The sequence below is a fragment of the Nesoenas mayeri genome (assembly GCF_963082525.1).
Source record: "Nesoenas mayeri genome assembly, chromosome: 8".
Taxonomy (NCBI): Eukaryota; Metazoa; Chordata; class Aves; order Columbiformes; family Columbidae; genus Nesoenas; species Nesoenas mayeri.
The window spans coordinates 24459728-24476928 of record NC_137554.1 but is presented as its reverse complement, the minus strand read 5'-3'; the positions used below and the strand labels follow the sequence as shown (position 1 = coordinate 24476928).

General features: G+C 41.9%; 1 protein-coding gene across 1 annotated transcript in view; it reads right to left on the bottom strand.

Moving 5' to 3' along the window:
• Window positions 1–16949, bottom strand: part of PATJ (PATJ crumbs cell polarity complex component) — a gene marked incomplete at its 3' end in the record, with an annotated part of 146559 nt that extends 129610 nt beyond the window's left edge. The window contains exons 1-7 of the mRNA XM_080348732.1: window positions 16832–16949; window positions 8727–8783; window positions 8478–8644; window positions 6695–6886; window positions 5242–5381; window positions 3264–3462; window positions 1468–1596 (exon numbers count right to left, since the gene is read on the bottom strand). Of these exons, the coding sequence (XP_080204858.1) occupies window positions 1468–1596; window positions 3264–3462; window positions 5242–5381; window positions 6695–6886; window positions 8478–8644; window positions 8727–8748 (849 nt within the window). The 5' untranslated portion in view covers window positions 8749–8783; window positions 16832–16949. The remainder of the gene's footprint in view (window positions 1–1467; window positions 1597–3263; window positions 3463–5241; window positions 5382–6694; window positions 6887–8477; window positions 8645–8726; window positions 8784–16831) is intronic.
• Between the last annotated feature and the right edge of the window lie 252 nt (window positions 16950–17201).

Here is a 17201-nt window from a genome sequence, read left to right as displayed (position 1 = left end):
ACAATGTTTTATAATCTCACAGGTTGTAATGTATTGTTGTTACAGAGAATACTCATCAGACAGGGGTTAGAATAAAAAGCACAGCATTTCGATTTAGGACTTTAAGCTTAGAGTTTTTCCTAATGCTTCTATATTAACCTGGCAGTTATTTGCTCATATGATGAGCTCCAACTCCAGGGAGTAAATCCACTGAAGGAAACGAGACTCCACACAAGCCTTTTTTTTTTTTTACATAATTATGATTCATGACCTACATCATCATTTCTATTATAAGCAAGCATTCATAGAACCAAATCCTCAGCTGGTATTGATCAGCATAGCTCCACCACCTTAGGGGCTTTGATTTATAGAGCGATCATAGCAGAGTTATTCCCAGGACTAACTCAAGCTCATTTACAAACTCATCCAATTTTAACATGTATATGTGCTCATTATTTCACATGTTCTTAATGATGTCTCATTCAGTTGAGAATGATGTGGCAAGTTCTTAACTTACATGCCTCATTTGTAGCCAAAACACTTTATTCCTTACAGCAAAACAGGTGTTACACAATAATTAAAAAATACTCATTTATACATGACAGGTTTGGAGGGAGGCAGTCAAGCAAAAGCCAACATTTTCCAGTAAAGCTCCCCAAATTTCCAGTCTTCATTTCCATCCTATACTAGAGGAAGTGCCTTGGCCTCTCTCCTTCGTATGTCACCAGATATTGCTCATACAGGTTCCAGACCTCAAATATTGTGACTTGTCATGGCCAAATTCACATTAAAATTCCAAATCTGGTTTGCTACTGCACATATTCTACTCCTGAAAGGTAGCAACACTTAGCACTGAGTCTTTAAAGATTAGCAGTCAAAGGCTGCACACTGTACCTGTGCAACTTCAAAGCATATTAGTAACTTCCAAAGGCTTGGCACCAGTTCTAAGTGCCTCCTAAAACCGGTCAGACAGCAAGGTACAGACCAAAACCCCCTTAAAATGAAATCCACTAAAACCAGGACATCTTCAGTCTATAAACTGGATTTTGAAATTACTTCAATGCGGCAGATTCTCCTGCCTGACAATTCATTTGGACAGTGTGCCCTTATAGATGTTGCCAAATGTGCCCAATTCCACAGGGATGTGCAAACCCACTATGAGTATTTGTCCTTCGAGACTGACCAAAGGCTAAAAATATCAAAAATACTGAAAACATGTGAAGGTTAGACAGCTTTTCAGAATTTCTGCATGTTCAACAATGTTATAAAAGCCAAAGCATGTCTGAGAAACAACTTAATTCATATCAGGTGCTGACTTTTTTCTCAATCACACCTTCAACATATTTATTTATAAAGTATATGTTGGCATTCAGACTTTGATGCTATCAGCTTCCTTTTGTTTAAGTGTATTAGTTTATTTTAAGACTGTCAAAACCATTTAATTATACCTTACAATCAGACAAGAAGTGACATAATATAACAAATTACCCGATCTGCTAATCCCCCAGGAACAATTGTTCTTACAACTACTCCACTCGACTTTCCTCCTACAATTCCAAAGCCTAATCCTGAACCGTCGTTAATCAGCTCAACGTCTTCAACGTGGCCCCAGTGAATCTGCAATTAATAAAACCAGGAGATTTTAATTTCAGTCGATCATTAATGTTTCTCACTTTCACAAGTACCAGGAATGGCAAGCATTAATCAGAGCAATTTTCTCTCTCTACTCGACATGCTGGAGATCTGTTAGATTTTGTTCAGTCAGCTTCATTTCCTTATAAACACGCAGTGGGATTTCTCATCTGTTTTTAAACATATATTCTGTCCTTTGCTTTCAGGATAACAGGATACTAGGGAAAAGCTTGACTAAGAAAAAGCAATTTTCAGGTTTTCTTGCCAAAATGAAAACTACCCTTTTAGTTTTTCATAAATCAAGAATACTGCAAACAACAGAGCAAAAGAGAGGCAAGGAGCTCGCACTGGCCCAGTTTCCACTTAGCATTGCCCAACTTCTTATTTCTGTTATTTCACTTACATACTCTAAACACCACCAGTACATGCTGAATTAATAGAGCAGTACAATATTTTGCCATACTGAATTGGAAGCATGTTTCTAAGCTCCATTGTACCATGACCTTATGTTCTACAAGACAATCTGAAAATAACAAAGCTGTTAAGCAACCCAAACTCAGCCAATGTTTCCGTCAGATTAATATCTCATAGAAACCAAAATGGAGCAAAGTAGGCAGATTTAAGTCTTCTGTGAATAAAGGATTTATTAGCATACTGAAAATCTTTGCCAAAGCCAGTTAAATATCATAAAAGAAGTTTAAAGACCCCCTGTAGAGATATATATTTGTATTTTATTTTGTTAGTCTGTTCAGTGCAGATCTTTCAATGAAAAAGCAGTTAAAGTTTAATTCTTTAAAATTTTCAGTGCAATAAACAATATTGATTATCCACTAAAACCTTCAGATTTCACTAGCTCTGTAATAATCATGCGGGAAATAATTACTGCGAATAAGGCAAAGCACTGCTCTTAACCAGATTTTCATCAAGACATACTAGTGTAATAAATTCACATTGCAATATAGCAAACCCTGGATTTAGGTGTGCGATGCAACCAAATTCAGTGAAGCCACCTGGACCATATGGTTTGAAGACAGATGAAGTTCAGCCCTAACTTATTTCACATCCCAGTGACAACCTCTCCTTGTTCAAGAAAACAAAAGGGTTCACAACCAATGAAATTCACAGATTTAAAAAAAAAAAAAAGAACTACTGAGGGATCCCTCAGGGATTGAGAGGTTCTTTAACAGATCCTTCTTGTTTGTTTTTAAAACAAAAGACAAGGCTTTTTGTTTTGAGTGGTTTAAGCTTAAATTGGTTAGGATATTTCAGGCAGTGCTCACAATTGGTTAATGTTTGCACCCTTAAGATGTAATCAGAGCACCTTTAATTGCTGAGCACAAGTAGGTTTTAGCTGGGTATATTTGTTAAATAGTTTACCCAGCCTATGCTGAACAGATCCCGCTGCTAAGAATACGCTGATCTACTAAAGCTTCTGCTATCCTCTAAAAACATGGGTTCTATTTTATAACAACTCCATGCAGCTTTGCAACAGAAGCCTTACTGCATGACCAGTCTAAATGAAATGTCATCACATAAAATCTGATTAAAGAAAAAAATCCATCTATGTAAAGCTTGCTAACACAAACACAACCACCAAAAAAAAATACCCAGCATAGTTCAAATCTGATTTTGACAGTATTACAAGAACTCACAGTCTCAGGTGGATTTATATCACTTAATGAGATGGCCGAAGTTCTGCTGTTTCCTTGCACTGGCTCCCTAGCAACAACCAGATGTAGGGATCCTGTGGACTGCTGGAGGAGGGCAATAGCGTGCTGATGGGAAATGTTCTGATCCAATGGGGTGCAATTAATGGCCAGTATGTGGTCATTTTCCTTTAGTCTTTGATCCCTTAACAAAACATTAAAAGACATTTTAAAATGCAGCACAGTGACTTCACAACACACTTGTGTAATTTAAATATCAACATGCAAAATACACAGTCACACAAAGTTAAATATATATATACAAAAACAAAAATCTGCTTATTAGGCTGTGTTCATCAACATACAAACCACACGCAACCCACACTGTACTGAACTGCCCAGACATACTTTGTTCCAACTTTATCATGGTACAGAAATTCTTTTTTCCCCTTTGCTTCTATTCAAAATTCAATGAAATGCCCTCATCCTTTCATGATGACATTGAAATACAGGCCAGAAAAAAATCATTTTTGTAGTTCCACAATGAACTCGGAACTATTCTTCATTATGTTTAGCACTACATGATACCATCTCCAAGTACCCACAAAACAAGCTATGATACTGTTTTGTATCATTATTTAATCAAAAGACCCATGAGCTGCATCTTTGTATCTTACTCAAAATGTACAGTATCAAACTTCAGACATCAAACTTTCTTCAAGCAACACACAGCTCAACTTACACCTTAAGATAATATAAATTCCACAGTTAATTCACCCTAGTGATGAATTTAGGTTTGTGACAAGAGAGAACACATCACTCATCTCCTTTGTTAAATATTCATTCTGAGCACGAGACCAAACTGTTACTTAGACAGACGCTGCCTTCAAAGCTCTGTAGGAATCCAAAAAAGTCTCCAGGAGATCTTGTCTCAGCAGCAAAATGGGAAGCATGCTGGGGAAATTTATAAGAACTCCAAAACAATGTAACTGCACATCCTCACTAACGCATTTTAAACTTCCTTTTTGAGCATGTGATGTTTAAGATGTTTCCCAGAAATCACTTTCTTCGAGCGCTAACCATATTTTCGGTTCTCTCATCAAAGAAAGTGAGCAGCAGGTCATTGAATGCTAAAGTGAGATATTTGCCCTCCTCTGACATCCGGATCAGTCCATCTGTCTCCACTTTGAAAGAGCCTAATATGCTTTTCTTTAAGTGTTTTCTGGTGTGTTCTCTGCGGGCCCATAGCCATTATCATTCCAACCTCTCCCCGCTCTTTGTCATCCTGTGTTGGCACTTCCTGACATGTGTTATTGAAAAAGTGACACCAGTGCCTTGAAATCTAGACACATTTTCTTGAAACATAATTCCAAGCACTGTGTTTGTCTCATGCCAACTCTTGTGGTTTTACAATCACATTTTTTTTAAAGGATTGCTCTGCCTTTTGTTGTTGGGTGAAAACCCACAGACAATACAGGAAGAAACCGCCTGAAGCCCCGATTCTATGATGACATCTGTGCAGGGATCTGTTGGGAGGACTGGATCTAAATTTGCACAGGAAACAAACAGTAAAACCAGCTATAAATAGGGCATTGTCATAAGCACATAAAGAAACAAGGGAGGGAATCTTTCAGGGACACAATACATCAAAATTAAAAGGGTGGCTAGTTTTTATTTCCCTTGTATTCTTTTCTGAGTTTTCTTTTGTTTTTTAATCAGTACTCAAGATTCTCTTAAGTGAGTCACGATTTCTGGAAATTCCATTTATGAATTGCTTGGATATTTAAAACTCATCTGAAAATCTGATCCTCAAAACACAAGTTCATTGAGTTGCAAAGCCAGAATTCAAGATACCACCAACAAAATATGCCACCAGATAACCCAGACAAACATGTTAGTCTTACAGAGTTTTCAATGTGAAAGTCGTTAACTATTCCCTTCATGGAAATACTGCAATTTTCCAATAAAATTATAAAGATCTCACCTGTCAGCTATGCTCCCTGGCTGGACTTCCTTGACAAAGATACCAACTTCTCCCAAGCTGGGATTTTTAAGGGCAACCACACTAAATCCAAGACCTCCAACAGAAGGCTTTTCAATCTTTATTGTTTCTATTTGTCTCCCCTAATAAAACAGGGAAAAAAATTATTTACTAATTGTTAATGCAATAGAATGAGCTAGTTTAAAATTTATGAACACTGGGAGAATTATTCTCCTCTTAAGACTAAACAAAGGTAAAATACTGAATGTTATATCTATAAAAGCTCCTCCATTTATTATTTTTAATATAGCAGAGTATTGTATATGCAAGCACTCTGAGGTTCTGAACCCTCAGGGAATTTAAGAGCCGCTTTCACACTTCATTCACATTACAAGATGAATTCCAAACTGGATGAAAACTATGAACGAAGTGCTGTCTAGAGCAATATGCTTGAGATTTCTGGAAATGCTGCATAGCTAAACTAAATTACTTGTCTTTTGGCTCCCCTTGCTTTAAATGCTGATTTTTAGGTGCATGTTCAAAAGACAGCAGCTCTTAAATAAATAAATTAATTTCCTTCCCCTCCCTGCAACTTCACACTTCAAGTTTACTTTTGCAGCCGCCTGTTTTTCAGTTCTAATACAATATTTCAGGGGTTGTTTACTGAGAAATATTACTTAGAGAATGCACTGCTATCACAGCTGTTTTATCCAAAATAATGTGCAGTCTTTACTGCTGAGTCTTTTATCTGATGAGTTAATGACACACTAATGAGAAGAGTTATGCTCAAAATATTACAGCTACATTAAGGTAGTCAATTAGCAACAGTTACTTAATATAGAAAGGCATGACTAACCAATTAAATTAATGGTTCAAAGTAACACGGAACAATACATTTATGTTATAAATGCCAATCCCACATGGGTGGATGTCTGCACCTGTACAACTTCCATAAGCATCTGGTACATGCTACATCCCATGTTAATGAAATCAGCATCTGTCTGGCAAAGTTAAGACATACTAAATTAAGAGTTAAATAAAATATTTACATGCCAGTTCTTTTAATCATTTGTGCTGTTCATATATTAACAAAGCTGGTACATTTCCAATTTAAAATGAACTTGATAAAACAAGTCTCTCCATCAAAACAAGTTTCTGCAGAAAGTGTTGATTTTCAATTAAGTGTCTTCAAATACCAAAAAAGTTTTCTGGCAACTGACATTTTCCTACATTAGTGAGTTTGGTAGAAAGACAAAAAAAAGGCAAAGAAAAAAATAAAAAACCCAAACCACTTTCCATTGCTGGCCTTATCTTTCACAGGGAAAAATTATCCTCAGAACTACACTCCCAGACACACAGCAAAAGAACACATTTGAAAATGTACTCCAAAAGAATGCAAGAAAAAGTGTGACATTGAAGGAAAACAAGTTTTGGTCACTAAACCCAAGAGCCTTACCTTTGCCATCTGTTGGATGATTGCATTAAATTCATTAACTCCCAGGTTTGGAGGAAAGGTGGATGCTTTGGGTTCAGGTGAGCTGCAAGGTGTACGCACGCTCCCAGCAGCAATGGATTTGTCAGCAAACACTAGTAGCCCTCTCTTAGTAAAATCAAAATCTACTGAACGGTCTGGAGGCATATAATTGAGCTGTTGAATAAAGATGTAGAAAAACTATTAAAACCAAAGAAGATAGTTCCACTTACATCATCTTATGTGAAGACTGCCAAAGCAGCAACCATGCACATGCTCATATATGCCTATTCACACAAACATACTCACTTATATAAATTGGGCAATGTTAATATATAATCTAAACCCAAGCCATCATATCAAGTTTAAATTATTTTTCAGAAGGAAAAGTTTGCTGAATGTTTCAGCTGTGTTTCTACTCCACTCATTCTCTCCACTTCTTTCATTCTTCTTCCCTGCCTGTGCCCATTATCCTCTTTTCACCCTGATATTCCAGAAACAGCACATGCAAAAGCACCGAACATTAAAGAGGCCCTTGAGTACTGTTGCAACTGTCAGGCAAACCTAGACAATTTTGGCACGAGAGTCCAAATTTTTTAAGAGTCACTCAGGAGCCAAAGGCCTGGCCTGTATTATCGCCTCCCCAGAGAGGGCCTAGGGAACAAACTACCATTGAACATGCCATCATTGCTAGAACTCACAGTTCAATAATAGAGATAATGTAGAAATGCAGAAATATTCCCAGGGTGACATAGTAAACTGAAAATCCCATGCTGAATGAAACTGCTCATGAGGAACATACTCAAAAAGAATTTTAAGTAAAAATAAAATTCTAGTTACGATAATTGTGAGCATTCTGTCACTATGTCACAGTCACACAGCACAATCTTAGATATTTTTGCATTTTCATACATTTTTTAATAGCTTGCAGACATGCAGCCAAGCTTTGGAAGGAAGGACCAGGAACAGGTATAGCATTTGGCAAACACGGGGAGAAGGGAGAACGTATGGTACCAGCCACTACAACGTCACCCATGCAGGAACACGTGGCGATGGTAGCAAGGTGGCCTCGTCCCCCTGACACCCACCCCACCACATCTGCAGCTGGGCAGGTGCAGTAACAGCAAAGTAACAGTGATGGTGAGAACCGTTCATGCAGATCTGTCACTGATGCCCATGTCCACAAGTTCTATGTGTCAGTTGGTGTTATAAACGAATCCACACAAGTTCCTTCCACCACTGAAGCCAAGTCATTTTAAAGTTAGCCTGCGTAGGTCTGTATCAGAGCTTGGCAAATCTTCAGAGGTGGTTTTCTAGATGTTATTTCCCCAAACAGGTTAACCATTCTTGTACAAGTCAGCAGGAACTAAGTGATGATGTCTTTTAAGGAGAAAAGATGTTGCCAGTTAGCTGATAAACAGTATTTAACTTCTGTGAAAAACAAAAGATCCCAGTTCCAGCTCTGTTCAGAACTCAAAGTACTAGAGCTGATGTCTTTTGCAGATGCTTTTTTTATAACTGATGTGATTCTTAACCGCCTCTTCTGCATCCCTTTCAAAGCACATCGCCCCATGACCAGTTCATTGCAAAGCCACTTCTCCTTCCAGCAGTGACTGTGGAGATACTAGCTTGACTGAAAAAAGAGGCAACATTCATTCATACCAAGTTACAGCTTATTAATGACAGCGCCCTCATTAACACACACCTACACACCCTGCTTCAAGTTCCAAGTTCACTATAATTATCACTGCACCACTTTTACACTCACCTGTTCCTTCAGTTGCTTGATGGATTGCTGGAGGGTCAGTATCTGGTTAAACAAAGGGCTCCTGAGTGTGTTACGCAAAACAGTCAGGTTTTCGTTATGTTGGGAATCTCTTTTCTCACGAAGTTTTGCTTGCAGACGATCAAGGATCTGCAGCACCTGCTGTTTATCTGCACCACAAAGTAGTACATGTGAGGAATGTAGCTTCATTTCTCACCGCTTAATAAAAGTCATCACATTAAAACTACATACCTGCAGCAGGATTTTCAGGCATATTGAAGGGTCTTTTTGGATTTAGTCTAGAATAACCTGGATGAGGTTTAAAAAAAAATATCGAATTAATAAGTTATGTATCTGAGCAGAATGCTAACAGATGCACAGTCAATGCACATAATAATAAAACACTAAGCTAACTATAACAAATTCAATACAAAAATACTACTACCACCGGTTTTCACCTCAAACATTCAACAATATAACAAGTTGCACTGCAGCCTCAGCACATCCAAAATCTTTCCTTGTTCCGTGTGCTTTTCCTTTCACACATAGGAAAGAATATGAACTCTTTCAAAATATGAGTGAAAATGCAGGTTATAAAATCAAACACTGGCCAAGAAAACTGCAAGACAGGTACGCTCAACTAAATTATTTTGAATATGGACATTAAAGTTGCAATATTTTCAAATACACATAACAGTTAAAATCATCCTACTATTTAGAAGATACCTTCCACCCAATTAATTATTTGTAGACAGTATTCTTATTGTGACAGCTCAGCCCTGCTGCGTGGCAATATAGGTGAAACCTTGCATCTCTCTATAAAACAATGAAGTTCCCTCCACTCAGAAGACAGCACAGAGGCCCAATATTGGCCAAATCAATCCCTAGTCCCACACGTTCCTAAGGGAGGTCAGTTCTAATTGCAGCCCCTGTGCTGAACAGGTGAAAGAAGCTCATTGTCTTCTACGTGAGCTTGCCTTTCTCTTTATTATGTACATGCCAAGCTTTGAAGGAACAGAATATCCTTCATCACACTCCTCTACAGTGCCAAACAGAGCAGGTCTCCAGCTGAGGGTGAGGTTCATGGCAGCATAAAAACAACAGACTTGCAATTAGCAGCGATGATAAATCTGTACCCTTACTTCCATGTTATTATGTTGATGTGGAGCCTGTCATTCTGAAAACTATCAAGGCAGTTATACCAAAACATACATGAGAAATAAGATTTCTTCACTTAGCACAAGCTCCTCTAAAAAGAAGTCAGCATTTAATAGCATAATTTTAACTCTATCCAGTATATAACAGTGTAATTGCAGGACCTCTGATCCCTTCTACTCTGCCTCTGATGTTGTCTGTGCTCACACTGAAGATGCCTTGAGTTCTGGGAGGACGCTGTTGCATTTAACAAGATATTAAAATAGCTTCTCTTCTCCTGAAGAGTCAAATTAAGCTGATTTACCTAATGAAAAGAAAAAGTGGAGGTGTGTCACAAACCACCATTTCAGATTTATGCACCCTTTGCCTATCTGAGCAGCTTTGGCTCATTGAGGAATTCCTGCAGAGCTCGGCAGGTTTGCGTGGTTTCCACCCAGAGCCAAGCAAAATGAGTCGCTTTGCAAGGCTGTTAACAGATTTAGGAGGTCATTTTAAATCAAACTCATAGCAAGAGTTGAAGCAGCAAACCCATGCAACCCCTAAAAGATTTTCAGGAATGCATCTGAACTTTGCTAAGTGCTGCAGCTTTATTTTCTTTTCCCTTCGAAATAAAACACTTCTAAGAGCACAGCAGCCTTTGATTCTGTGCTGAGATCTGAGCCTGAAAAACAGATGAAAATACCATTTCCTTATACATTCCTGGGTCTTCATTTAAACAAAAAAGACAAAACTAAACCTCCTCGACTAAAAATATTGCATGAATCTTAAAAAACAGGACAAATAATATGGAAATATGTTCTTTCTTCCCAATTTAACTTCCCTCCATTCACTATCCTCATCTGTTTCTCTACCTCACAGTAGCAATCAAAAGAAAAAAAAAAAGGCACCTTAAAGCAAGAGAAACAACATCAGAAAGGGATGCAAAATAACTCCTATGAGGAAAAGTGGCTTGAAACACCTTTAAACCAGCAGCAGGGTGAAAAAAAAGATTAAACCCAGAAAAGAAATCCAGCATGGCAGGAAATAATGCCAACTTGACAACACCATCCCCATCTAATAGCTGAAGCCAAGAGGCTGGTCCAGCCCTCCAGCCCTCTTTGATGCATTTTGTTCTTCCCCTTCCATCTGCGCCTGCACTCATTCATCTGATCCCATAGTGAGCTGGAACGGGGAGCTAAACACGCAGAAAAAAAAAAACCTAAACACAACCCTTCCCATTTTGGTAGAGTGAGCTTTCTGCCCAGTTAGCTCTCGACTGCCAGCGCTGGCACGCGGGAGGGGGCCCGGACGTGCCGGGGAAGCAGAACCGCACCTTGCAGCACTGGCGGCTGCAGCTCAGCTGCACTGGCAAACCACACCACAAGAAACAGCCTGCGTCACTCAAAAAACAGCCTCAAAGTGCCGCGCCAACAGTCTCCAAGATTAATCTTTTTTTCCATTACAGTGGGTGTAACAATAGCAATTATGATGACGGGTACAGATCCAAGGAAGAAAAATTGAAGCAGGAAAATGCAGGTGAGAGATCTGGGCTCCAACAAATGCACCGGAGTCCCCATGAGAAAAAGGTGTAAAAGAGAGGAGGAAAAAAAAGATTAAAGAAAGTTCCACCTTCCTGCTTGAGCTGCTGCAAAGTGTTGCTGAGAGCCACTGCAGACCCCTCCGTGCCAGGGGATGCCACAGTGGACCTCAGGTGTGTCACAGTTTGAGTTCACACAGCACTCTGGGATTCCTCATGATCAAAAGCGGCCCCCAGCCAGTTTGCAATGGTTTATCTTTTTTTTTTTTGTGTGTGTGTGCAATATATTAAAACCACCCTCAGTATTTCTTTGTTCTCTGTTCTTTCACAGAAAGTTGGGGGGTGGGGGGAGTGGAAGAAGTGTGTTATATTTTAAAGTAAACACCTCCTTCTGGTGTGAGGGGATCCCTGAGAACATAATTCAAAGTCTTCAAATAATATATAATTGAGGACAGGTCTCTAAGTCTGGCTTTTGGACACCAAAGAAACACACAACTCCATATACTATTAAGCTGTTTATATCTGGGGGGCCAAACAGTTTATCCTTAAACAATTTCCAAAAACCTATGCTAGGCCCGAGCAGGGTGCCAACAGACAGTTGCTAAATTAGGATGTCCCTTCCTAGGCAATAATTTTTAAGAGTGATTCAACACACTAGTGTTTGTCTCGTTTAAACCAGTTCACCCACTCAGCTTCCTTAGCTACATTCTCTGATTTCTACAGCCACTTATCTTACTGGTAGACAAAACTGCAAACCTCAGTTCTAAATGTATGTTACAAATCTCAATATCACTGTAAAATCATCAAGAAAAAAAATGAATTTCAGAGAGAAAAAAAACCTCCACACTCCAGCATAGCATGGAGCTGGGTTTTTACTGTCTTCACTTTTGAGAGCTGAACACATCATAGGGAGCAGGAAAGTTTCATAAGGTTTTGTACAAAATCCCAAGACTTGGATCTTCTTCAAAAGCAGCCTAAGAAAAAATGAATTCCCCCATGCTGGTGCCAGCAGAGGTCATCAGAAGAGCTGAAAGGTTTAAGTCTTCCATTGCCATCAGCCCAGGCCAGACACCTGCCATTGGCATAGGGACAAGGGGCGCTCAGCCCTGGAGCCAGAAGGGAACATGACACCCCAGCAGCAGCCTTGACAAACACCTGCCCTCCACAGAGCACTGCTAAAAGACAAAAAGAAGGGTTTCCCTCCTGGGGTCTGGAGGAGGACACAGTTTAGCCAACAGAGATTCTTCTTCCCATTTCTCCCCACTCATCCAACAACTGCTTCTGCCCTACATCCCTCAACTTGGCCTCTGACAACCTGTGTCCTTCCACAAGTCACATCTGCAGGGGAAGTTCTGCCTCATGGGAGGCCCTCCCCAACCTTCTGGGACACCAAACACCATGAGCCTCTAACGCACAAATGCTAACTGCTATTTTTCAAAGGCTTCTACTGTGGCCAGTCTGAGCAGTCTGACACAGGAACAGCCAAGGGTACATCCCAACCCAAAGTCACCTTTCTGCACTAATGCCATTGTAATTTTTCCTGGCCCTATTATCAGGAATGACCAACACAGGACATGTCACATTCTTTGTCAGAGAGAGGTCTGACTTGGAAAATTTAAGCCCAAACAGCTTAAAATATGATAAAGGCAAAAATAAAGGGAAAACAACACTTGTTAGTGCGATTTTAATCCTAAATTGTCCTAACACAGCATCACCTGTAATTTTAGATATCAATAATTACATAGTTCATCTGGCATCAAGCAACGACGTACTGTGAAAAAAAACGACACTATTCTAACACATTTTTCTGTCCTACACGTTATGCTCAGTTTTCCATCCTGGTAGCACACAGAAGCATTCAGTCCAACCAAGCTTAGCACATATGCACTTTTCAGATGAAACCACCGAAACCCGCTGCTCTGTGAAATGCTGCAGTATTTATAAAGAGTGCTATACAGCGCATGCTCACACCGCTCTGGGCACTTCAAAGAAGGAACCAACCAAGCAATGCTGTGAGTGCCTAAACACAAATACACCACACACCTCCAGGTGAAGCAGGTCAACACTAAATATTGTTAAATATCAAAACACTACTCCATGGGCACACTGAGCATGCCCTGTTGTTACATACAATTAGTGACCACAACAGGAGGAGAGAAAAAAAACCAACAAACAACAAAACCCAAAAACACCCAAAGGAACATTCTGCATGTGTGATTACCAGTCTCCATGCAGATCAAGAGGAGTCTTACTCACTCTCGAGGCATGCGAACTTTTAACAAGCAGAACCTGAATTCCTGCGGACTTCAGCCTCCTGGGAAGCGCCAGTGTGCGTTCTCTGGTGTCTAATAGAAGGGTGAGCTCACGCTGAAGCCATTCTCCATGGAGCAATAACATGGCCTCAGAAACCTGTTCTCGCAAAGCTGGAGGAAAACTTGTTTCTGAGATCTAAATGCTGCCACATTCTAGTAAAATTAGTCAATAAATCCTAGAATTACTATGATAGTAATTCTAGGATACATGATTAACAAATCACTTTATGGGGAGGGCCTGTGTACACTCAGGCACAGGTCAGGCGCTGAGGAAGCGAGGGGTTGGTGGGAAATGCCTCTCCCAAGCACCTGTGCCACATAGAATCCTTTCAGTTGGAAGAGACCCTCAGGATCATTGAGTCCAACCATACCGTAACTCTGGCACTAAACCATGTTCCTAAGAACCTCGCCTAAACGCCTTTTAAACACCTCCAGGGATGGTGACTCCACCACTGCCCTGGGCAGCCTGTTCCAATGCCCGACAGCCCTTTCTGGGAAGAATTTTTTCGTAATATCCAATCTAAACCTCCCCTGGTGCAACTTGAGGCCACTTTCTCTTGTGCTGTCGGTTGCTACTTGGGAGAAGAGACCAACACCCTCCATGCTCCAACCTCCTTTCAGGCAGTTGCAGAGATCAGGTCTCCCCTTAGCCTCCTGTTCTCCAGGCTGAACAGCCCCAGCTCCCTCAGCCGCTCCCCAAGCACCAGTACTACCTGAAGAAGGGATTAAACTCCTCCGGAAGAGCCCTCACAACGAGCTGGCTCTACCCGCCAGACGCCCCGCCGCAGACGCCACACCCGCCGGCTCCCGGGGCGTCGAGGGCAGCGACCGCCCCTCAGGGCCACCCCGGCCGGCAACCAGCCACCTCTCCGCCCTCACCGCCTGCGGTACCGATAGTACCGACAGTCCCGCCCACACCGGGGCCGGGGCCCAGCGGCGGGTTTCCCCTCGGCGCTGGGGGCGCTGCTGAGGCGAAGGGCCGCGGCGGCTCTAGGAGCGTGGGGCTCCCCGCGGTACCTGCGGGCGGGAGGCGGCGGCGGTCGGAGCGGCACGATGGCCGCCGGCTCTCACCTGGGCGGAAGCGGGAAGCTGTGGGGAGCGAGCCCGCCTCACCTGCGGCGCAGGAAGCCGGGGCGGCGCGGCGGGAGAGCCGCCTCCCGGGGGCCGGCCGGGCCGCAGCCCCGCGGCGGGGGCGGGCGGGAGGCGCTGCCGGCCAGCAGAGGGGCCCGCGGAGAGGCCCAGCGGTGCGAGAGTTGGGGCGAGCTCTCGGGTGTCGTGGGCAAGAGCGGCTGGAATGTGTCCGGAGGCTCCGAGAAGGGCCGGGCCCGGCCTTTTCCCCCCCGCGCTGAGGATCATAGAATCCTTTCAGTTGGAAGAGACCCTCAGGATCATCAGGTCCAACCATAACCTAACTCTGGCACTAAATCGTGTCCCTAAGAACCTCGTCTAAACACCTTTTAAACACCTCCAGTGATGGTGACTCCACCACTGCCCTGGGCAGCCTGTTCCAAAGCCCGACAGCCCTTTCCAGAAGGGCTAATACCCAATCTGAACCCCCCCTGTGTAGACTTTATTTAAAAAAAGCTTCATTTTTACTTGTATTCAGCAAATTGGTGTCCAAACATGAATTCAGAGCTATTTTGAATTCAATCTGCCACAGAGGCCTCAGCAGCCCCTACCACATCCAGAGGGGAACAGCAAAAGCCATAGGATGTGGCCTTGGATAGAGTTAAGGAATTTTAACACAAAACTGCCTCTCTCAATGCTCACCAAAACCAGCTCTGCTCCCAACAGAACGTCAAAACAAGCCACATTACCTGCAGCTTTCAAGAAACACATTGCCTGGGATGGATGTTGTGCAGGAGCAGCAGTCTGAGTCCCTGCAGAGGCAGCTCAAGAAGACAGAATAAAAGCAAAGTTGTGCTAGTTGCAAAATACTGAACGGGTGCCATTTTAGTTGGAGTTAAGTGCAAGAACTGTAGGGGCTTTCTACTTCCAAAACCCATATGTTAGTCTGCTTTCATATTTTTTAAAGATACATATGTACACACACATAAAATGGTCAAATGAAGCTCTCAAAAAATATTTTTTTATTCTGCTCTGCTGTTTCACTAGCTCATTTGCAGCTGCTCTTACACAGCTAGTTGCATAGGATACAGACTACAAAAGATTTAGAAATTAATCTCACCTCAAAACTTCAGACTGATTTCCCCTCTTCCTAGAGCCAGTTTTACTAAGCAGTAGCAGTTGCACCACAGCACATAACACACTAAGAACACACCACTTCACCTTCCTTTTAAAAAATTCAGAGTCCAAATGCCCAGATACTTCCCAATCCCTCCTCTCAATTTTAATTAATGTAGTGCTTGTAAGAACTGACAATTCTCTTGACAGTTACATACAGCAAGCTGTGTATTTATCCGTCCAAAAGATGCACAGCAGACAAAAAAGCCAAGCACTTTTCTCACCAGTGCACCTCAGTCTCCATCTCGAAGGGCCAAGTTCATTATGGAGTACACTCTGGCCCTGGCCTTTTGCTCTCAGTTGCTGAAATAAGTATCAATTTTCATTTGCATACTTTGTCTGTTGGACTCCAGACTGCCAATTCAGATTACACAGATCTCCCAAAAAGCTGTTAGATGGCAATATGTCACATCACTGTCTGAGGTCTTTGTCAGCCATCCACACATTTTAAAATCCACATTTTTACTGATTCTTTGCATATCTGAGACTGTGACAAGTCTTTCATTGGTCCCACACTCATATACAAGTTACTATTCATTCATTAAAATAATGACCAAAGAAACCAAAAGACTTCCAGAAGTACTGGGTAATGACAGCATTCTCTTAAACACTATATTGGAGCTGCTTTCAGCCTTTTTTGGTTTTGAGAACCCTCTTTAGTTTTCAGGAAATACAGATGTACATTTCAAATAGTAGTGCTACCTTTCCTGGTTATCTTTACCCTAATCTCTCCATCTTCTATAAGCAGTCCAGGATTCCCAGCAGTTCATAACTGAAAACTGGAGCCTTTAAAAACAAACACTAGAAAATCCATGATATAACCTTATAGTGAGAACGTAAAAGGTTGATAATCACCACAAAACACCTTACAAAGAGTAAATGCTGAGGAAGATAAAAGACTGCCTGCTTCGAGCACTTAGTATTCATTAAAACAATAAAACAGAAAGCACTTTTAACAACACAATCACAATTTCATGTGAAAATAAATGCAGGTGGCCAACAGGCCACAGAGGGGCACAGGCCACCCCACCACCCCTTTAACCTCTCCCGTGCTTTTAAAAAATATTTTGAAATAGCCAACACACTCCAGGGACACCCACAGGTAGCAGCACACTGAAGTAGAACTTCACCTGGTGGGCTAAAGTCACAGCTTCGGTGTTTGGGAGCGCAGGGAGGATTCACCTTCCCCTTCTCAGTACGTGTCCTCACTAGCCCCGGCCAGGCCTGCCCGCTGCTCCAGGGGGCCAAGTGAGGCCTCCCCGCAGCACTAGCACAGGGCTCGTATCCGAGAGCAGCCACAGCTCCCCTACCGCTAGAATTAGACTGTTTAACACCTTCCCCTCCCCGGCTCAAGAGCCAAAGAACTGCCCCTCGTGGCCGACACCTTAAGTAGGGGCAGGTGGGCGGTGTCCCGTCAGGTGCTGATGGCGGACGCGGCCATATTTACTCCGGGCACGACCTCGGCAGTTCCCCTGCTAGGGCTGTGCGAGCGCCATCTTG